Source organism: Pan troglodytes, chromosome 2, assembly GCF_028858775.2.
Source record: "Pan troglodytes isolate AG18354 chromosome 2, NHGRI_mPanTro3-v2.0_pri, whole genome shotgun sequence".
Taxonomy (NCBI): domain Eukaryota; kingdom Metazoa; phylum Chordata; class Mammalia; order Primates; family Hominidae; genus Pan; species Pan troglodytes.
Window position 1 is genome coordinate 139299976 of NC_086015.1, and position 23709 is coordinate 139323684.

A 23709-nucleotide genomic window follows, 5' to 3' on the forward strand; every position below is an offset into this window, starting at 1 on the left:
ATCTAAAAATGGTAGACTCATAGAAGTAAAGAATAGAATGGTAATTACCAAATAATATGATTTAGTTCTGTGTCCCCACCCAAATCTCATGTTGAATTGTAATTCCCAGTGTTGAAGGTGGGGCCTGGTGGGAGGTGATTGGATTACGGGGATGGTTTCTAACGGTTTAGCACCATCCTCCTAGTGCTGTCTCATACAGTTCTCATGAGATCTGATTGTTTGAAAGTGTGTAGCACCTCCCCCTTGTTCTCTGTCTCTCCCCTGCTTGCTATGTGAAGATACGCTTGCTTCCCCTTCGCCTTTCGCCATGATTGTAAGTTTCCTGAGGGCTCCCCAGGCATGCCTCCTGTACAGTCTGCAGAACTGTGGGTCAATTAAACCTGTTTTCTTCATAAATTACCCAGTCTCAGGTAGTTCTTTAGAGCAATGTGAGACTGGACTAATAACCAAAGCTGGGAGGATGTCAATCAAAGGATACAAAATTTCAGCTAAATAGGAATAATTTCAAGAGATCTATTATACAACATGGTTACTACTGTTAATAACAATGTATCCTATTCTTGAAAATTGCTAAGACAGTAGATTTTGTGTTTTCACTACAAAATAATGAGGTAATACATATGTTAATAACTCAATTTAGCCATTCCACAATAAATACATATTTTGAAACAACACACTATAAATGATAAATATGTACAATTTTATTTGTCAATTTAAATAAATGTAAAAAAATAAAAAAACAAGAATAAACTGTATGAAAACAGAATGCTGATACAAGAAAAAGCTGTTAGAATTTTAAAATGTAGGTACCAAAAGCTCAGCATAAGACCTGGAAACTAAAGTTGAGGATATCTTTCAGAGAGAAAGAGAGAGAGAAAAAGAAGAGGGTTATAGAGGACCACTTCAGGAATTTTAATATCTAACTAATTGGAGAGTGGGGAAGAAAGAAGGGGAAAAGTGGAGAGAAAAAAATCATCAAACAAAATAATACAGAATCATTTTGCAGAGCTAAAATATATAAGTCTTTGGTTAAAAAGAGCCACTGAGGCCAGGCACAGTGGCTCACACCTGTAATCCCAACACTTTGGGAAGCCAAGGCGGGCGGATCACTTGAGGTCAGGAGTTTGAGACCAGCCTGGCCAACATGGTGAAACCACATCTCTACTAACAGTACAAAAATTAGCCGGGCGTGGTGGCACGTACCTACAGTCCCAGCTAATCGGGAGGCTGAGGCAGAAGAATTGCTTGAACTTGGGAGGCAGAGGTTGCCGTGAGCTGAGATTGCGCCAGTGCACTCCACCCTGGGTGACAGAGCAAGACTTTCTCAAAAAACAAGCGAGGCCGGGCACAGTGGCTCACGCCTGTAATCCCAGTGCTTTGGGAGGCTGAGGCAGGTGGCTCACGAGGTCAGGAGATCGAGACCATCCTGGCTAACACAGTGAAACCCTGTCTCTACTAAAAATACAAAAACATTGCCAGGCGTGGTGGCGGGTGCCTATAGTCCCAGCTACTCGGGAAGCTGAGGCAGGAGAATGGCATGAACCCGGGACCTGGGAGGTGGAGCTTGCAGTGAGCCGAGATCGCGCCACTGCACTCCGGCCTGGGCGACAGAGCAAGACTCCATCTCAAAAAAAAAAAAACACTGAGTCCTGACAATTATGAATTTCTTTAAGACACATGCATAAACATGTCCTTGAAGTTTTGGAAAAATGTAGATAAAGAGACTAGGATGGTATTAGATTCTCATTGGCATCCCTCAGGAAATGGATTTGAACTTAGATTTCTGTATCTTGCTAACCTAGTAATTAGGAATGAGGTTCACATAAACCTGATTCCTGGACATTCATGGACTCAGAAAGTTTATCTCCTTTATAAGTTACCTCTTTGCTTCTTAAACAGTTACTTGCATATATACTGCAGCAAAGTAAGTAAACCAAGAAAGAGGAATGCATGAGATCTAAGACACAGTGGATTCAATCCAGAGAAGTAATGAAGGGCAGCATCAGGATAACTGAAGAGCAGCCAGTTCGGAAGAGAGAAGGTGGTAAAATTCCTCCAAGCAGGTCTTCTCCATGAATGGGGGAGAGGGAGGCAAGGAGCAACTCCATGCAATACAGTTACATTTGAGAATAAGGGGGCTGGGCACAGTGGCTAACGCCTGTAATCCTAGCACTTTGGGAGGCCAAGGTGTGCAGATCATGAGGAGATCGAGACCATCCTGGCTAACACGGTGAAACCCCGTCTCCACTAAAAATACAAAAAATTAGCCAGGCGTGGTGGTGGGCGCCTATAGTCCCAGCTACTCAGGAGGCTAGGGTAGGAGAATGGCGTGAACCTGGGAGGCAGAGCTTGCAGTGAGCCACGATCATGCCACTGCACTCCAGCCTGGGTGACAGAGTGAGACTCCATCTCAAAAAAAAAAAAAGAATAAGGAAACAAGGCTATGATGAAGCCTGTGTCAATAAGTTAAACAAATGGAAGAACATTCCATGCTCATGGGTAGGAAGAATCAATATCATGAAAACGGCCATATTGCCAATGGTAATTTATAGATTCAGTGACATCCCCATCAAGTTGCCAATGACTTTCTTCACAGAACTGGAAACAACTACTTTAAAGTTCGTATGGAACCAAAAAAGAGCTAGCATTGCCAAGTCAATCCTAAGCCAAAAGAACAAAGCTGGAGGCATCACGCTACCTGACTTCAAACTATACTACAAGGCTACAGTAACCAAAACAGCATGGTACTGGTACCAAAACAGAGATATAGACCAATGGAATAGAACAGAACCCTCAGAAATAATGCCGCATATCTACAACCATCTGATCTTTGACAAACTTGACAAAAACAAGAAATGGGGAAAGGATTCCCTATTTAATAAATGGTGCTGGGAAAACTGGCTAGCCATATGTAGAAAGCTGAAACTGGATCCCTTCCTTACACCTTATACAAAAATTAATTCAAGATGGATTAAAGACTTCAATGTTAGACCTAAAACCATAAAAACCTTAGAAGAAAACCTAGGCAATACCATTCAGGACATAGGCATGGGCAAGGACTTCATGATTAAAACACCAAAAGCAATGGCAACAAAAGCCAAAATTGACAAATGGGATCTTCCATCAGAGTGAACAGGCAACCTATAGAATGGGAGAAAATTTTTGCAACCTACTCATCTGACAAAGGGCTAATATCTAGAATCTACAATGAACTCCAACAAATTTACAAGAAAAAAACAACCCCATCAAAAAATGGGTGAAGGATATGAACAGACACTTCTCGAAAGAAGACATTTATGCAGCCAAAAGACACATGAAAAAATGCTCATCATCACTGGCCATCAGAGAAATGCAAATCAAAACCACAATGAGATACCATCTCACACGAGTTAGAATGGCAATCATTAAAAAGTCAGGAAACAACAGGTGCTGGAGAGGATGTGGAGAAATAGGAACACTTTTACACTGTTGGTGGGACTGTAAACTAGTTCAACCATTGTGGAAGTCAGTGTGGCGATTCCTCAGGGATCTAGAACTAGAAATACCATTTGACCCAGCCATCCCATTACTGGGTATATACCCAAAGGATTATAAATCATGCTGCTGTAAAGACACATGCACATGTATGTTTATTGTGGCACTATTCACAATAGCAAAGACTTGGAACCAACCCAAATGTCCAACAACGATAGACTGGATTAAGAAAATGTGGCACATATACACCATGGAATACTATGCAGCCATAAAAAAAGATGAGTTCATGTCCTTTGTAGGGACATGGATGAAGCTGGAAACCATCATTCTGAGCAAACTATCGCAAGGACAAAAAACCAAACACCGCATGTTCTCACTCATAGGTGGGAATTGAACAATGAGAACACATGGACACAGGAAGGGGAACATCACACTCTGGGGACTGTTGTGGGGTGGGGGGACGGGGGAGGGATAGCATTTGGAGATACACCTAATGCTAAATGACGAGTTACTGGGTGCAGCACACCAACATGGCACATGTATACATATGTAACTAACCTGCACGTTGCGCACATGTACCCTAAAACTTAAAGTATAAAAAAAAAAGACTCTGGAGGGGTGCATGGGTTCTATACTAATGTGTTTTTCAAATGTGTTTCAGGGTGTTTCTCTTCTTGTGGATATGTCAGGAAATGGTTGTGTTCAGCTTTCCAGCTTAAGGAAACTCGTCAAACCTAATGAAAATTGTTTCCATAATTTTTGTGTAAATAAAAATGATTTCTAATTTCATGAAAAAAAGTAAATTAAAAACAATTAGAAATGCCAGGAAGAATGAAAAAACTATATAAGACAGCCACGATCTAAACAAGAAGCAGAATAAAATATGGTATGATTATGAACAGCTGATGCAGTTAGAAAAGACAGTTTAACCTCAATGTCAGAAACAATCTCCTTTGAACATTCCAAGACCCTGATGCTGGACCTACACAAAATGAAATACGTTCCTCATAGATTGCCTGACCTGACATTCAACCATATTTATATAATCAAAATATCACAAGAACATTTTAGTTTATAGCATCTAAAATCACTGTGTGGATAATCTATAGAAAATTTTATTGTGGTTGTAGAACAGTATGAAAAAAACCTGCACAACATAAAAGTCAAAATATTGCCAATAAAATGTGAAGGTAAAAGGGAGAAGAGAGAATAAGGATGGGTTGATATTATCCTATGTAAAAGGAAAGTAAGGAACTATGATGAATGAAAATTAGATGGATAAATACAAGTTTTGCAGCTTACAAAGATAATCAAAGAACTGAACATCATAACCTCAAATATTGGGATAGGGGAGTAAAGTAGGACAGTATAAATGAGCTAAATCCACATGTTTCCTAGCAAAGAATCAATATTTTCTAAAGTTGATAAAGTAATAATTATAATGCAGTTTTTAATTACATTTTTATTAAATATATGTTTAGTTATAGAGATAACCAGCAAAAGACCTAAAAGTGTAAATGATTGGAAAGAAGTGGGGCTAAAGATGGAAGGGTGGGGTGGGTTAGTAGAATGTTTGTTTATATAAATGCTTGTATATGCTTTTGCTTTTATACTGTGTGTGTATATATAAATTTTTTAAGTTTTTATTATGGAGAATTTTGAAATGCATACATACTGGTATAGCAAAGCCTTATGTACCCCTCACCTAGTCCCAGTAATGATCAGAAATTAAGAAGGCAGAGAATAAAAAACCAATAGCACTTTTAATAAATTGAAATTTTGGTTATGGGAAAATATTAACAAAAACCAACAACTGACTAATTTGATTAAGAAAAAAGGGAGAATACACTAATATGCAAAATAAGAAATAACAAGGAGGATCTCGCTCTGTTGCCCAGCTGGAATGCAGTGGCACCATCACAGCTCATTGCAGCCTCAACTATGTGGGCTCAAGCAATTCTCCCACCTTAGCCTCCCAAGTAGTTGGGACAACAGATGTGCACCACCACACCCAGCTAATTTTTACATTTTTTATAGAGACAAGGTCTTGCTATGTTGCCTAGGCTGGTCTTGAACTCCTGGGCTCAAGTGACCCTCCCGCCTTGGCCTTGTAAGTGCTGGAATTGCAGGTGAATCACTGCACCTAGCCAGAAGAAACTTTTAAAATCAGAAAAGGCTACTTTGCAGACATCTAGGAAAATAAATTTGAAAACCTAGATGAAATGGACAGTTTCCTAGGAAAATACATAGGACCCAAATTGACTCCATTTGATTTAGAAAGGTAAACAGACTAGCTTTTATAGAATAAATACAGATATTTATTACAAAACTGCACAAAAAAGCACAAAGCCCAGGTAGTTTTACAGGGGAATTCTGCCAAACCTTCAACAACCAGGTAGTTCAAATGCTCCATAAATTATTTCAGAGTATTGAAAAGGAAGGAAAATTTCAAACTCCTTTTATGAAGCAAGTATAACACTGATACCTAAATCAGGAAAAGACCATCCAGAGAATAAAACTGCAAACAAATATAGCTTCAAGATGAATGATAAAAGGTAATAAAACATTACCAAACAATATACCATGACCAAGTGGGATTTATTCCAGGAAGGCAAGATTGTTTTAATATTAGGATATTTATTGTGTTAAGCTGTTCTTGCATTGCTGTAAAGAAATAACAGATACTAGGTAATTTATAAAGAGAAGAGGTTTAAGTGGCTTACAGTTCTGCAGGCTTTACAGGAAGTACGGTGCTGGCATCTGCTCGGCCTACGGTGAAGCCTCAGGGAGTTTTCAATCATGGCAGAAGGACAAGGGGGAAGCCAGCATCTCACTTGGCGAGAGCAGGAGCAAGGTGTGGGGGAGTTGCTGCACACTTTTAAACAACCAGATCTCATGAGAACTCACTATCTCAAGGACCGCACCAAGAGGACAATGCTAGGTCATTCAAGAGAAATCCACCCTATGATCCAGTCACCTTCCACCAGGCCCCCATTTGCAACACTGAGGATTACAATTCAACATAAGATTTGCCAGGGAAATAGATCCAAACCATATCATTTATTAATGTCATATGTTATATCTAAGGAAAAAAAATTTCTCTGTATTTTAGATACTTTCTTAACATGATGAAATACATATACCTTAGTGTTAAAGCCAATATCTTATTTAATGGGAAAACACTAGAGGCACTTCAACAAAGATCAGGAACAAGGCAAGGATGCCCACTATCTCCACTACTATTCAGCATTTTACTGTAGTAATTGTATAAGAGAAAACAATTAGAAGCATAAGATTGGTTAAAGAAGTAAAAGTATCTTGTTGCAGGTGACAGTAAAGTTTGAAAATTCAGAAAAATTAGTAATAAAACTAACTCAATAAAATATTAAAGTAGGAGGAAATAAAATTAACAGAAAAATCAATAGATTTGCCACTTCTGACCAAGAAGGACTAACAGGGACTGGATTTACCTTCCCACTTGCAACAAATGGAAAGTAACAGACAGGAAATATAAAACAATGGGTTTTCAAGATGGTGCACATCAGGCAACAAATGAGTGATTCATTCCTGAGAGACAGAAACAAAGTGAGTCTTAGGATTGAGAGAGCGTACCACCTTGAGAAAGTTTTCTAGTCATAGTGCAAGAATGGGAAACCCAGGCTGAGTTAAGTGGACTCCTTGAGTTTAGGAGACAGAGCCTAAGGGTCTAAGAGAACCAGGGTGACTAGAATTCTCTGGACAGAGTACCAAAGAGGAGAGAACTGCATGGAGAACAATCCTCAGAGATCTTCAGAAGTTCCTCCATGAGTATTCAGCAGAGTACTGATCAGCAAATAGATGAGGAAACTAACCAAAGCTGAACAATATATGGAATCAACCTAAGTATTAGTGAATGAAGGCATAAAGAAAATGTAGTGATGTACACAATGAAATACTATTCTAGTAGTAATGGGCACCTTTCACACCCAGATTTGGTTTCAAATACCATTTTCCAATGAAAGGAGCCAGGGCTTCTTAGACAAAAGGTTCATATACCAGGGCTGGGGCAAGGAAAATACAAGATAAACATGGGTCATCTTATGCCAGAAAATATGAAAGTCCCCATAAAAACACAGGGGCATATCAAGAGAACACAGGTGGCCAGACTCATGCCTGTGATCCCAACATTTTGGGAGGCGAAGGCAGGCAGATCGCTTGAGCCCAGGAGTTCGAGACCAGCCAGGGCAACATGGTGAAACCCCATCTCTACTAAAAAACAAAAACGGCATGGTGGCACACACCTGTAGTTCCAGCTACTCAGGGGGCTGAGGAAGGAGGATCACTTGAACCTGGAAGGTAGAGGTTGCAGTGAGCCAAGATGGAGTCACTACACTCCATTCTGGGTGACAGAGTAAGACCCTGTCTCATTTATAAAAATAAAAAGAGAACACAGGAGCCAACCTGAAGGAGCTCCTAATGGCCAAAGCTACATCAATTTGAGCAACAAAATGATGATAGTATAGGATTATAACCCATAGAATGAAATAAATACCCATGAGTCTGCGCTGTTAAAAAAAAAAAAAAAAAAGTAAATAGGCCGGGCATGGTGGCACACGCCTGTAATCCCAGCTACTCGGAAGGCTGAGGCAGGAGAACTGCATGAACCCAGGAGGTGGAGGTTGTAGTGAGCTGAGATCGCACCACTGCTGCCCTCCAGCCTGGATGACAGAGCAAGACTCTGTCTCAAAAAAATAAAAGAAATAAATAGGAGAGAAGAGACAGCTCTTCCTTATAGAAGATTTCCAGTTAAGAAATGTAGACAGAATAGAAACAAAATCACTATTAAGTAAACACTACAGTGTAAATGTTGCAGGCATAATCTAACAATAGATGCTAAAATGAATGAGAGAAATTTTGAGGAGAAATAGGATATTGACACTCTCAAAAGCGTCTGCCTCCATGATATTTATCTATTATTAAGAGAAAATAGCAACTTTACAGTGGAGAACGCAGCAGACACCACTTGAACTAAGTGTGATTAAAGTTAACATCACCAAATGAAGACATACCAACATCACATACCCTCTGTATTACGTATGCCTAGTGATGCACTGAAAAGGACTCATCACTTCTGTGGTTCTCCTGCCAAAAATGTGTAACCTTAATCATGACCAGACATCAAACAAAACCAAATGGAGAGACAGTCTACAGAATAACTGACCAAAACTCATTAAAAGCATCAAAATCATAAGGAAAGACTAACGAACTTTCACAGATTGGAAGAGACCAGTGAGACACAAAAGCTAAATGCAGTGTAAGATCCTGGAACAGAAAAAGACATTAGTGGAAAAACTAGTGAGATTTGAGTAGTTTCATATCTTATCCATGTTCATTTTCTGGTTTTTATCACTATACTATTGTTTGTGACTTGTTACCATTAAGGGAAGCTGGGAGAGGAGCATAGGAAATTTTTCTATAATAATTTTTGTAAGTATAAGATTATTTCCAAATAAAAAGTTAGCCAGGCATGGTGGCTCATGCCTGTAATCCCAGCACTTTGGGAGGCCTAGGGGAGTGGATCACTTGACACCAGTAGTTCAAGACCAGCCTGGCCAGCATGGTGAAACCTTGTCTCTACTAAAAATACAAAAATTAACCTGGTGTGGTGCGACATACCTGTAGTCCCAGCTACTCAAGAGGCTGAGGCATGAGAATCCCTTGAACTTGGAGAGGCAGAGGTTGTCATAAGCTGAGATCGTAGCACTGTACTCCAGCCTGGGAGGCGGAGCGAGACTCTGTCTCAAAAAATAAAAATTATGTAATATGTATAATAATAAGCCTAAAAAAAGTTAAAGAAATAAGTCCATTGGTTTGAGACTATGTATTGGTATTATAGCTAACTGCTCTGAAGAAACAGAAGAGATATACTTGATGTCTGTCTGTTGATGACAAGCCAGTTAATAGACTATATCTGTAATGGCATAGCTATTTCCTCTGGTTAATTAATATTGTGATTATCTCTATTAGATCCTCTGGGCTCATTCAGAATGCTTTAAAAATCTAATTAGAAAATAAAAACAGTATTTTCAGGTTTTAATATTCCAATAGTCTTCAATGAGAACAAGATTAAAGATTTAAAAATAAATAAAATTCTAATGTGAGAAATGATTTATCCACACAATTATGATAAAATCTGATGGGCATTAACTGGCTTGCACAGCTTAACAAAGATTCAAACTACTTGACTACATGGCTGCTTTTTTTTTCCAAAAAGAATTTTCCATGTTTTTAGATTATGAAAGAGGATCATTTTCATTGGCTTGCATCTACTGTCCACGACATCCTTTCTGTGTAAATACACTTTACATAATACCTCGACAATAATCTGTGGGATGAATTGCCTTGATGTGCTGTTGATGTGTTAGAATTACAGTACATACCTCGGAGACATTTGATTCACAAATTAACCTAACGTAGCTAAAATCAAACTTCAACTTTTTTTGAAGTATGCTGTGTATACAGAAAAGCACACATAAGTATGCTTATAATGAAACGAATTTAATAAAGAATTAAATTTTAAGTGCATTATTCATTACTGTAAAATAGCAAGTTTGCTCAACTGGCAACATACAGGAAGGAAAAACTTCCATAGGCATAATTTTTGTATGTTTGTTAATTTAGTTTTGGTTTTGATCTTTTTCAGGATGTGGTGGATACCCACCCTGGTCTCACGTTCCTGAAAGATGCTCCAGAATTCCACTCCCGCTACATCACCACGGTAGGCTGAGTCATCTTTTTTCTTAATATAACTCCATAAGTCACCTTTTTATTACCATCTGCTATCCAGAATTTCAAGTATCTATGCAAAAGGTAACATCGGTTATAATGATTATTTCAAGTGGAAGGAAGCTAAAATAAAATTGAATTCATAATTTCTTCATTTTTATCTATTTTCCTTCTTGTTTGTGCCCAATACTTACAAAATTAAAGTAATATATTCCTTCTGTCTGGTCTTATGAGGCATATCTTTTTCTGTGTTATGAATATTGATATCCAGTTGATCTTTAGCATTTCCAAATAAGACTGAAAAGAATTTTCAACAGTCTGTCCCTGTCCCAGAAAAAAAGATTGGTCTCTAGTACCTCAAAGTTAGAACTGGACATGATAATGAGAAAATAGCTTGTGTGTAATCAGAAAACGATGTAAGAATTTAAAACAACATGATCACAATCTCATTTTGTGAGGAGCTCACACTCCCTGTTTCTCAGGCACAGCCTCATTTGGTCAGTCCTAGTTAGGTCAGGAATTATAAGTGAGCACACACAGGCCCACAGGGCACGGAGTAGCCATTTCATGCACTCTGCTCTAGCTCCCACATTATCTTTGGAGACATTCCACCGACCAGCCCCAGGGCCATTCACCAGACACATTCTCAAGTGAGATGGCCCTGGCATGTAGCTCAGATTCCTCAGCTAAACAGGGCAGTCTCCTCTGAGGACCACCCTCCTATACTTAGGGTACAGTTTGTTAGCCAAAGATATGTTAGGTCCTGCCGAGTTACAAAATACTACTGTTTTCTTTTTCTCCTGTAGGAACTTTATTTTTCATTCAGTGCTTTTGCATTGGCTCTCTTATGTCAGTATAAAACTTTGTAAGATTTTATTTGAGCCAGAAGGTGTCACTGTTATCTAAGACAATCTCAGAAGTTATTTTTTCCTGTTAACCGTGACACTCTACTAAATTACCTCTACCACAATCAACCTGGCCTGTCGCCCTCATATCAAACTTGGTTTATTTTTAATTGGTCTCCCTGTTACCACTCTAATTGCCCCATAGTCTAGCCTCCACAGAGCAAACAATTGTCCTTTTAAAAAATCAGCCAGATCATGTCACTCCTCTGCTCAAACCCTGCAGTAGTTTCCCAGCTCACGTAGAATAAAAGCCAAGTCCTTGCCAAGATTCTCCATAATCCTCCCATACCCTGGCAACCCCTATTCTCTCATCTTATCTCCTACCTCCCACTCGTTTTCTTACTCTGCTTCAGCCACCATGAGCAAACCAAACCCACTTCTGCCTCACATGCTTTGTTCTTCCTCTTTCCTTTGCTTGGAATGTTCTTCCTACAGATTTCCACATTGTCACTCCCTCACTTCATCCAGATATCTGCTCTGTTCCCTTATTTAGTGAGGCCCTCCCTGATCACTCTCTGTTTTTGTAACCCTTCTTCCTCTGCCCCCTCCCCCTACACTCTATTCCTTTGTCCTGCTTTATTTTTCTTCTTAGCTCCTATCATCTGATATTTAATTTTTTGTTTGTCCATCTCCTATCATCTGATATTTAATTTTTTGTTTGTCCATCTCCTATCATCTGATATTTAATTTTTTGTTTGTCCATCTCTGTCTCTATAATATAAGCTCCATACAAGCAGGAACTTTGTCTATGTCCTCAGTACCTAGAATATTCCCTGGCATATAATAGACAGTCAATATGTACTGAGTGAATACATGAAATTATCCATGTTTAAGAATTCTAGGCCGGGCACAGTGACTCATACCTGTAATCCCAGCACTTTGGGAGCCCGAGGCAGACAGATTACTTGAGGCGAGACATTCAAGACCAGCTTGGCCAACATGGTGAAACCCCATCTCTACTAAAAATATAAAAATTAGCCAGGTGTGGTGGTGCACACCTGTAGTGCCAGCTACTCAGGAGGCTGAGGCACGGGAATCACTTGAACCCAGGAGGTGGAGGTTGCAGTGAGCCGAGATTCTCGCCCCTGCACTCCAGCCTGGGAGGCAGAGCAAGGATCTGTCTCAAAAGAAAAGAATTCTACGCTAGCTCTGGCTGCAGTCCCAAAGAGAATTATTGGGTTCTGAATATTGACTATTCTGAAAACTTAGGGCATATTAACAGCATAATTTAGATTCTTAAGAGTTAGAAAAGATCTTAGAAATAAACTAGTCCAAACTGTTGGAATTAAACTAGTCCAAACTGTTGGCATGTATTCTTAGAGATATTAAAGAACAAAAGAGTAAAATGGAAATAAGTTTTCTTTATGGTTCTAGTTTGATATTTCTTTTTTTTCTTTCATGATCTTAATGAACACATAGTTTGATATTTTTTGAAGTACTTGGACATTCAATGGTATTTGGTCACCTAGCAAGTAGTCCCCAGGAAGTTTTTTGGTTTTTGTTTGTTTGTTTGGGTTTTTTTTGAGACGGAGTCTCACTCTGTCACTCAGGCTGCAGTGCAGTGGCACGGTCTCGGCTCACTGCAAGCTCCGCCTCCCGGGTTCACGCCATTCTCCTGCCTCAGCCTCCCAAGTAGCTGGGACTACAGGCGCCCACCACCACGCCCGGCTAATTTTTTGTATTTTTAGTAGAGACGGGGTTTCACCATGTTAGCCAGTATGGTCTTGATCTCCTGACCTCATGATCCGCCTGCCACGGCCTCCCAAAGTGCTGGGATTACAGGCATGAGCCACCGCACCCAGCCATCCCCAGGAAGTTTTATGATTTTAGAGTGAAATGCCATGAAACCATTTTGTTCACATATAATTCACATTTTCTGAGAAATAGCATCATGTTAATAATAGTTGAACAAAATGAACTACACTGGCGAATTAATAGAGTACAGTTAATTATCTCTGCTGTAATATTTTCATGGCATTTGTATGTAACTTTACATTTGTTAAATTTCACTTTGTTATTAACATTGTGCTGCTTTATCTCCAATGCACAAAAGTGAATCCATTACTCAGAACTAGCCATTTAAGTATAAAATACTTGTGATAAAATGATGATAATATGGCAACTCAAAACAGCACCATAACATAAATAGTAAACAAGACCTAATTGGGAACATTTCACGTGAATATGTACTGAGATAAGTGAATAACCGCCATTGTGATAAACTCACAAAAAGGGCAAATAAAAAGTATAAAAACGATTATCTGGAAATAGAATTGTATTAGACTGGTTATCTTCTCCTCAGTGCCTTTTCTGTTATGAAACTTGGTCAAATAATGGCATGAAGTCATTGAAACTGTTGCATTATTTCAGAGTACAGTGAGTTTTTCTAGAACAAATGTAAAATAAGGCCTTCTAGTATGAAATTAATTTTGTTGTTAGACATAAAAGTGACCAAATTAAAAAGACATCATTCTCTGCCCTGCTCACAGCAAAAACAGTTAAGATCACACTATTTCTAAGAAACATATAAAGATCAGCCTCAAAATTAATGACAGATATCTCAGAAAAAGCAAAATCAGTTACCATATGACTCTATTGAATGTTATATAATCTTCGTGGCATACAATATAGAAGAACAATTAATATGTTTGCATGCTAGTGTTACTCAGTTCTTTCAGTTTGCATTTGGAAGAAACCACTGACATAGAGTATGATCCAAGTATTAGCTTATGTGAGGTACATATATGATGAAGGAAAGTTAGAAAACTTTTATTTTCTATGTATCATTGAAAATCTATGTTACAGGAAAGGCTGTTTGTTTAGTTAATTATTTTGTCAGCTGTTTTTAGACTGGAAAGACAGACCATCAGCTATTTGTACAGCAAAGAAGGACATCATTACCCAAAAAAAAGAGATTGAACCTAAAGTCAGTCTGTATTCTTATTTCCAAAAAGATTTAGAAGTTGAGAAATAAGCCTTTGATATTGAATGAAAATGAAGATTAGAAATACCAGCAAATCATAGCCGTTGAGTGCAGTTTTGCATGCTGTGCAAAAATTGCCAGTGAATAAAAGGTTTTGCTTATCCAAACCAACATATGCCAACTTTTGAGGAAAGAAGTGCTAACTTGAGTTTTTAAAATAAGCGATGAGATTTAAAATACTTCTTTATGACACTGGTGCTGGCAGTAGAGATATTTCTGTGGCTTGCTCCGATGGTGTGTCTTAGTGATATATTCAGTATCTTGATTGGCCAGAATCCACCACTGTAGGCTGAAATGCCAGGATTTTCCTTGTGGAGGGCAAGGTACTGATTTTCCTAAGATGACTAAGCTATAGTGGAGACTGCTCACACTAAGAGCTTACCAACTCTTCCCCCTTGAAAACTTTTCCTCTTAAGAGAGAAAAAAAAATTTTTGTTAGATATATTTTTTTTAAAGTCCTAACTCTACAGAAGACCATAAGGAAATACTTTTCTGAGCCATGTTAACCAAAGAGTGAATTAGAAATCTGTTCACCACTCCTGCCAAGTGAGAGCCAGGCTTCCAGCATTGGAGTTTGTTCTTCTGTACACATACATAGTAAAAATTATTTGTAACTTCTATGTCTGTATTTAATTCATTTTTCAAAAACTATATGACAGAGCCATCAAACATTTCCATTCCTGGTGATCTATACTTGTGAATTAGAGATTTCTAATTCAATAGATACCAAGAAGAAAGGAAACTGACTTACAATTTAACTTATATATCAAGTTGACTAAAGATCCCTTGGTGAAAAATGGTCAGATTTCATTTATTTCACTAGCAGAAAATAGTTATTCTAATTATGATTTATTATAAAATTTTATTTGATATTTTAAATGATGATGAATTTTATTTACCTAGAAGAGAGCAGTTAGAAAAACAATAATAATTAGTGTAGAGTCAGCAGCTACATGCTTCACCACTAGATGGTGCTCCTGCCTCAGCCATCTAAAGTGCTGAATCCGTGATGTGGAAACCAACAAATGTGCTGATGAAGTGTGGCCACTGAATAAGGAGATTTAGGCTATGGAAAAATGGAATACAAATACGTTGTCTTATAGTATTAGATAAGTAGGTTAGCACAGGCTAAAAATAGGAAATGCCTAACAGTCAAACTGTTTGCAGATTTTAAAAATTCAAAAAGAAGAGGAGAAAAATAAAATAAGCACGAATGGATACAGATTATAAAGTTTTATAATTTTTAACACAGTAATTTCATAAATAATATAAAGTATTTGAGTATATAAATATAAATTTTAGATAGAAAACTCATACTTTAAGATAAATTTACATTCAGAATCAAGAAATAAGGACAAAAATCTTCAATAGAAAAATGTGGTTTAGTAATATATATTGAAATTGACTTTAACTTGAGAGAGGGGACATGGAATTATGATAAATGAAATTCTTAATGTTTATTTTCATACATAAATTTTCTGTGCTAAAAATCCTCCATCGTTTTTACATGAACTTCCGCCAAGCTAGTGCTAAGAATACAGTATTAAGACATGTTCTCTGTCCTCAGTGACCTCAGAGTCTGAGTGGTTGGGGCCAGTAGAGAAATTAGGCACTGCCTAGTCCCAGCTCCCACCTAATTCAGGAATCCTGTCAACTTCTTCCTAAATACTTGTGGTGAAAAGATGAAAAGAAACCCAGCCACTTCATACAAACTCATTGCTTTATAGGGCTAATTTTAGGAAAGTCTTCCTTATATTGAAGGATTTCAGTATAAATGCATTTCTGTCTAGCAGTTGTAATTCTTCCCTTTGGTGAAACACAGAACAAGTCAGCTTCTTCTTCCGCCCAATAGCCACTCAGATCTTGATCACATCTACACTCTAGTCTTATTTTTTCTCAAGATTAAACATTACTACATTAGTAGCATCTTTCACAATCATTTTGAATATAGTTACACTTACCTGTTTTGTGGTTTTTGCACATTATATATGATTCTATCTATAAATAATAGACAAAAATACTGATATATGTGAAATACTAATTAGAGACCTTTCTTGGGTTGACATTCATCTGCTATGCAAAACTCTGAGTAGAGTTCTTCAAATAGTTATGAAGCCAACCCGTATTTCTCTAACACAAAGATAATACAAAAATCTTTGTTATGTAACTTTCAAACCTCATTATTTTATCAAACAGTTATGAACCACCTGATATATAGAAAGCACCGTGGCTGGGCGCGGTGGCTCACGCCTGTAATCCCAGCACTTTGGGAGGCCGAGGCGGGTGGATCACAAGGTCAGGAGATGGAGACCATCCTGGCTAACACAGTGAAACCCCGTCTCAACTAAAAAACAAAAAATTAGCCGGGCATGGTGGCGGGCACCTGTAGTCCCAGCTACTCGGGAGGCTGAGGCAGGAGAATGGCGTGAACCCGGGAGGTGGAGCTTGCAGTGAGCCGAGATTGTGCCACTGCACTCCAGCCTGGGCGACAGGGTGAGACTCCGTCTCAGAAAGAAAAAAAAAAAAAAAAGCACCATAAAAGTTACTGGAATACAAGTCAAGAAAGACCTGGTCTCTTAGTGTTTGGAGGTGATGATGGTCAGGTGCACCAGCGTTTGGAATGTAACCACAGGGACAGCTAAAGGAGGCTCAGGTGGCAGTGGGAGCACAGAAGGCAGAGCTCTAGTCAGTTCCTGTCCTGGGGCCTCCCATGGAGCGTGGCACTTGAGCTCAATTCTGTAGGGTCAGAGGGGTTAGCACTGATAGCAGGGGTGGGGTAGTGAGCAATGGACAGCTGAAATCTAGACCTTCATCCTGATGCTAGTTTTTCCCTGTTTAGAACAGTTGAAGAATCACTCTCTCTGCTGAAGAATCCAGAAAAGAAAGGTGGTTTAGTCCCTTATTAGGCCTACTATTGAGAAAGATGTCCAAATATCTTGCCTTATTTGTTCTTCTCGCACCAAAATATCTTGAAAAAGAGATCTAATTTCTTCCATGATAAAACCACCAAAGATACAGGATTTCTGTATTATTAGACTATCAAAATAAAAGCAGAATGCACCCCCCCACCCACCCAAAAAAAGCTGCTCAAATTGCTCTTTTTACCACTGCTTAATCAGTGAAAGGGAAATGAAGTGGGTAGGAATGACTGCAGGTAAAATTGTTAAGAATGCACTGTGACCTCCTACCTCCAGGATTGCAGCTTCCATCTTCCTTCTCTGATCTTCGACACCACAGCACACACATCCTCAATCTAGACACATTTGCTTCTTATCTCCTCTTCTCCCATTCTATCCAAGGTTTTCTCCAGAGTTGCAATTCTGCTAAACCCATTAAAACACCAGCTAATAACAAAGATGTTCATGCCCAAATAAAATTTAGGATATAAATTATCCCAGATGTATTTGAATTTCCATAGAGTCTAGAAGACCAAGAGTCTTCAAGACTCAAGTGAATAAGGCTATAATAACCAGAATAAGGCCCTCTTGAATCATACCACCTTGATAGCCATCCTTCTGACCAGTTAATCAATCATTAGGCCAACCCACCAGATACTTCCCACCTCATATGCCTTCCCAAAACATTGAGCCCCATAAGCATTACTTGAATCAGGCATCACTGTATAAATTAGAGGTAAACAAAAGAAGTGATGTGAAGGCAGTTGGGAAGTGAAGACTTGTGAGCAGAGAATGTTTTCTTATTCTTCTTGGAAGTACAGAGGCAAATCCAAAATATATAGATGTAGATTTAAAAATACAGTGCTGATTTTTACTAGGAATTACAGTTAACATAATCAAAAAGCTAAAAGTTAAATTGGTCCCAAGTATGTTCATAAAATGGCCTTTGAGAAAGTAGTGGAGATCTTTAATGTTTTTATTTGGTTTTATTTTCCTTTTGGAACCAGGTTATTCAGAGAATATTCTACACAGTCAACAGATCTTGGAGTGGAAAAATTACTTCGACAGAGATAAGAAAAAGCAACTTTTTGCAAGTATGCCTTTCATTAGAATTCATGTGTAATGAGCAATTTAGATAATTTTCTTACTTTATTTAACAAATATTTGAGCGCTTACTCTATTCAAAGCACTGTCACTACTTTCAGTCATTAAGCATTTATCAAATACCTGTTGTGGGATGCTGGAATGTTTTGGGTGAGGGGGTAAAAATGAAGAGAATAATAAGGGATCTCTGCCTGAAGGCATGCACTCTGGAGCAAAAGAGTGAAGTGTACAGACACTAAACCTGACTTGATAAATTCCATAGACATGGATAAAACGTACAGAGGCGGCTTCACAATAGATAAGCCTGGAGGGGTGGGCTGGGGCTAGGTTGGGAAGGGTCTTGGAAAGGCCTTGGAAGATTTTAAACTTGATCCTTTCAGCAATGACTCTGTATCCAGCACCTCCTAGAGAAAAGTACTAAAAATTCCTTTTAAGAAAGAATACATTTCATTCAATTATTTTATTCATATTACCAAATGAGAGAGAAAGTATTGACCACTAGTGGGAGCCTTTTACCGAAGTAATCTTCATGCCTGATTGTTTAAGCTTCTGTAAACATAAAGTGAAATTGTTCACACTTGGAAGAAAATGAAATGTTTTATTTTTAAGAATCATACTAAATGGAATTTAGGCTAATAATACAACCTTATTTACTCTTTATTTTTTCCTATCTTCATCTGAGACAGAGTAATGAAGACTTGGCAAAATTAGCAGTCCATGATGGATATACAAACTTTTTTTATTCTAAAATGAACAGTCATCATCACAGTCAGTGTTGATATTTATTGAACACCTGATGCCTGCCTGGGCTCTCAGTAGGTAATATGGGATGGGTTAAAATGGCAGTAATTCCATAATACCTCAAGAGTAATGATGATAATCCCCCACTTTCCTGAAGCACATTATAGGTTGTAGTTTCTGAATCATTTTTATAATCCATAGTTTTTTTTTTTTTTTGAGACAGAGTCTTGCTCTGTTGCCCAGGCTGGAGTGCAGTGGTGCGATCTGGGTTCACCACAACGTCCACCTTCTGGATTCAAGTGATTCTTCTGCCTTAGCCTCCTGAGTAGCTGGGACTACAGGCGTGTGCCACCATGCCCAGCTCATTTTTGTATTTTTAGTAGAAATGGGATTTCACTGTGTTGGCCAGGCTGGTCTCCAACTCCTGACCTCATGATCCACCTGCCTCAGCCTCCCAAAGTCCTGGGATTACAAGCGTGAGCCACCATGCCTGGCCTAATCCATATTTTTTCTTTTTTGGCTTTTAAAATTAATCCATTTTTTTTTTTACCAGTGATAAAATTTGAGGCCCAAATATACTTAAATGATTTGTATAAGATCACACAAAAGTAAGTTGCTGAACTGGAAAAAGAACTCAAGTGTTCTGCTTCCTAGAGCATGATTTATTTTCTCCTCCCTTTCCTTCCCTGCCCCTTTCCTTAGTCTTCCTCTTCATACTTAAACAATACTCATAAAACATTCAAATAATATGAGCACATCTAGAGTAATAAACAGAAGTCACTATTCTTCACTCTACCATTTTACCCCCTTTCCCCAGAGGGGGACCCATATCATCTGTGGTTTTATTCTCTTATAAATATATACATGTAGTATATAGTTTTGTTTTGTATGGCTGCTATTTTGAGGGTTTTCAAAAAATATATGGGTTCATACTATTCTCTTAACTTGGTTTTTTCACTTAACAGTGTCTCAGGGTTTTTTTCATTTCCATTCATATAAGTCTATCTCATTCTTTCAACTACTGCATAATCAATTGCATGGCTAAAGTGTAATTAATTACATATTCCTCTATTGATGTCCAAATCGTTTTCAGATTTCCTCTATTAACAGTGATGCAGTGAACATCCTTGTATGGGGTATGAGTAAGAATGTCTGTAGAATAGACCACTGGAGGGAAAATCCTGGATCAAATAGTATGTGCATTTTTAATTTGGTGGATTCTGCCAAGTTACCCTCCAAAAAGCCTGCACTACTTTCACTTACATACTCACCAACAAAAGTTGCTGTCGTCTTCATTTTATGCCAATCCAGTGGGTAAAAATAATAGCGCTTTGCTTCTAAATATGTGCTTTATTGAAAGTGTTCTGCTTCTTACATATCAAAGGACATTTTATAAAACAAAATAATATGAGCAAGTTTGGAAGACAGAAGAAAAACCATATTTTATCACCCTTATACAACTAGTATCATTTTTGTCTGTATTCATCTAGTCTTATTCATATGTATATATGCATTTTTAGGATTTTATGTAGTTCTTAGTGGGTACAATCTTGTATCCTATATTTTGTACTTACCATATCTTGGTTTTCAGTGTAAACTTTATAATTTTTACTAGCTGCATAATTTTCTATCCAGCAGATTTACCATAACTTAATAATAATTTATGTTGTTGTTAGTTTGCCAAAGCACTTTGGTTTTCCAGTGTTTATATTTTAAAAAATAATTTTTTGTCAGAATACTAACATTTGTGTTATGAAATAGTCCTCTTTGTCCCTCATGTGTTTCTTTTTTCTTTTTTTTTTTCTTTGAGATGGAGTTTTGCCCTGTCGCCCAGGTTGGAGCACAGTGGCGCGATCTCGGCACACTGCAACCTCTGCTTCCCGGTTTCAAGCAATTCTCTGCCTCAGCCTCCCAAGTAGCTGGGATTACAGGCGCCTGCCACCACACCCAGCTAATATTTGTATTTATAGTAGAGACGGGGTTTCACCATCTTGGCCAGGCTGGTCTTGAACTCCTGACCTCATGATCCACCTGCCTCAGCCTCCCAAAGTGCTGGGATTACAGGCATGAGCAACCACACCCAGCCCGCTTATGTTTTTCACCTTGCATTCCATATTAATATTGATACCTGTTTATTTTTGTTAACATTTAACCGTGTATGTTTGTCCATCTTTTTTTTAACCTTCCTTATTTTTTTTAGATGTATCCCTTATAGATGCATATAGGTAGATCTGTTTTGGGGTCATGGTTTTGATACTCAATCAAAAACATATTTTAATAGGGAGATGTATCACTTATCTTTATTGTGACTATTCATATATCTGATTTTATTTCTGCCATTTCATTTTTTTATATTTCTTACATTCTTTTGTGCTTTTATTTTTCTTTCTGAATCTTTCACTTCTGAATATGTCTTTATTTATCTGCCCACTTATATAATAATTTGGCTGACAACAGAATTGTGGGTTCAGTATCATTGATTCTGGATTTTGCCGTAGGGGAGTACAGTGAGTCAGGGAAGACCCAGGTTTACTTCCAGCTCAGGGCCCTGCATCTCTACCTGCCATGCCTATGCCAGGCCACCATGTATCATCACTATTGTATATATGAGTAACCTTTGTGATATAAACTTAATTTTATTACAAAATGAAACCCTATATGTTGATGCCTACCCCTCTTAATATTGCTCACATAACTTTGAATATTAAAAACAGTATTTGTTTCTGGCCAAATAATTAAGACTATGATCTAATTGTTCTTTTCATGCCAGTCTCTGACCTCTGACCAACTATAGTCCCCAAGGTAATGGTACTTCCCTTCCCCTGCTTTTACATCCTCCACAGCATCCAACCCTTCACTGAGCATATTACAGAGCTCAGTAAATGCTTATAGGTTGATTGGTTGATTAAAGGTAGGATGAGGTTGCCTGTTAAAGGGTTTCTGATTTGGTACCAGAAAAAAATTTTAAATTCAGTTTAAAACAGAAATTCGCTAGACTCTGCACAGTGGCCAAAGCTGCTTTTTCATAATGTTTAAATTCTTCTTTTCATATAATTTCAGACCCTAGCACTTTTGGAAGAAGAGGAAGATATAAACCAAATTACAGATTACTTCTCCTATGAACATTTCTATGTTATTTATTGTAAATTCTGGGAACTAGATACTGATCACGACCTCTACATCAGCCAGGCCGATCTGTCTCGATACAATGACCAGGGTAAGTGATTCTGTAGATGCTAAGACTTAACCATTTTAAAGAGTGTTATATAAATTATCACTACTCATTATGAGAAATTCCCGTTTGCTAAATTCTAAACCTAATCAAGTCCTCTTTACAGGCCAATAATTTTTAAGAGGGGATGAGTGAAGATAATATAATTTTTTATTAAATTAATAAAAGGCCAGATGTAGGAGAAGGAGTTTGGAAGTAAGTAACCAATCACAGTCTTAGTTTTGATAAAGCGATGAGTCTTTATACTGGTGTGTATTTTCTGATGATGAATTGAATAAGATCCACACCTGTTTAAATCTGTTTGAAAGAGAATATGTATACACCTTTATAACCCTTCCCACTTAACAATATTTCTGTAAAAAGCCAAGCATGAAAATAATGTTTTTAACTTGCCAAGTTTTATTTTCAAGGACTCACAAAAATTTACTTTTGGAAATTTTGTTCCAGAAAGATATGTCTCTGCAGATGAATTTTGTGTGCTTTCTTTTGTCAGAAAACAAAAAATTACATATCACATGATAATATCCTTTTTACTTCATTTTTGCCAGCGGTTAAATCTAGAACCTATTGCCTACTGATTTAATATCCTTGTTTTTTTTGAGACAGCGTCTCACTTTGTCACCTAGGCTGGAATGCAGAAGCATGAACACAGCTCACTGTAACCTCAACCTCCTGGGCTCAAGCCATCCTACCACCTCAGCCCCTAAGTAGCTGGGACTACAGGCACATGCCACCATACCTGGCTATTTTTTTTGTATTTTTTTGTAAAGATGGTGATATGGTTTGGCTATGTTCCCGCCCGAATCTCATCTTGAATTGTAGCTCCCATAATCCCCACCTGTTGTGGCAGGGACCTGGTGGCAGGTAATTGAATCATGGGGGTGGGTCTTTCCCATGTAGTTCTCATGATAGTGAATAAGTCTCATGGGAGCTGATGGTTTTATAAAGGGGAGTTCCTCTGCACATGCTCTCTTGCCTGCCACCATGTAACATGTGCTGTTGCTTCTCCTTTGCCTTCTGCCATGATTGTGAGGCCTTCTCAGCCATGTGGAACTATGAGTCCATTAAACTCTTTCCATTATAAATTACCCAGTCTCAGGTATGTCTTTACTAGCAGCATGAGAACAGACTAATATAGTAAATTGGTACCAGTAGCATGGGGCGCTGCTGTAAAGATACCTGAAAATGTGGAAGGGACTTTGGAACTAGGTAATAGGCAGAGGTTGGAACAGTTTGGAGGGCTCAGATAAAGACAGGAACATGTGGGAAAGTTTGGAACTTCCTAGAGACTTGAATGGCTTTAACCAAAATGCTGATAGTGATATGGACAATAAAATCCAGGCTGAAGTGATCTCAGGTGGAGATGAGGAACTTGTTGGGAACTGGAGTAAAGGTCACTCTTGCTATGCAAAGAGACTTGGCATTTTGCCCCTGCCCTAGAGATCTGTGGAACTTTGAACTTGAAAGAGATGATTTGGGGTATGTGGTGGAAGAAATTCCCAAGCAGCAAAGCATTCAAGAAGTGACAGTGCATAAAAGTTTGGAAAATTTGCTGCCCGATAATGCAGTAGAAAATAAAAACCCATTTTCCGGGGAGAAATTCAAGCC

At 38.2% G+C, this 23709-nt stretch overlaps 1 protein-coding gene across 5 annotated transcripts in view; it reads left to right on the forward strand.

Moving 5' to 3' along the window:
* Window positions 1-23709, forward strand: part of PPP2R3A (protein phosphatase 2 regulatory subunit B''alpha) — a 181998-nt gene that overhangs the window by 94374 nt on the left and 63915 nt on the right. For all 5 annotated transcript variants that reach the window (XM_003310043.5, XM_001153482.6, XM_054682260.2 and 2 more), the window contains 3 exons: window positions 10157-10231; window positions 18032-18118; window positions 21930-22086. In XM_003310043.5, the coding sequence (XP_003310091.1) occupies window positions 10157-10231; window positions 18032-18118; window positions 21930-22086 (319 nt within the window). The remainder of the gene's footprint in view (window positions 1-10156; window positions 10232-18031; window positions 18119-21929; window positions 22087-23709) is intronic.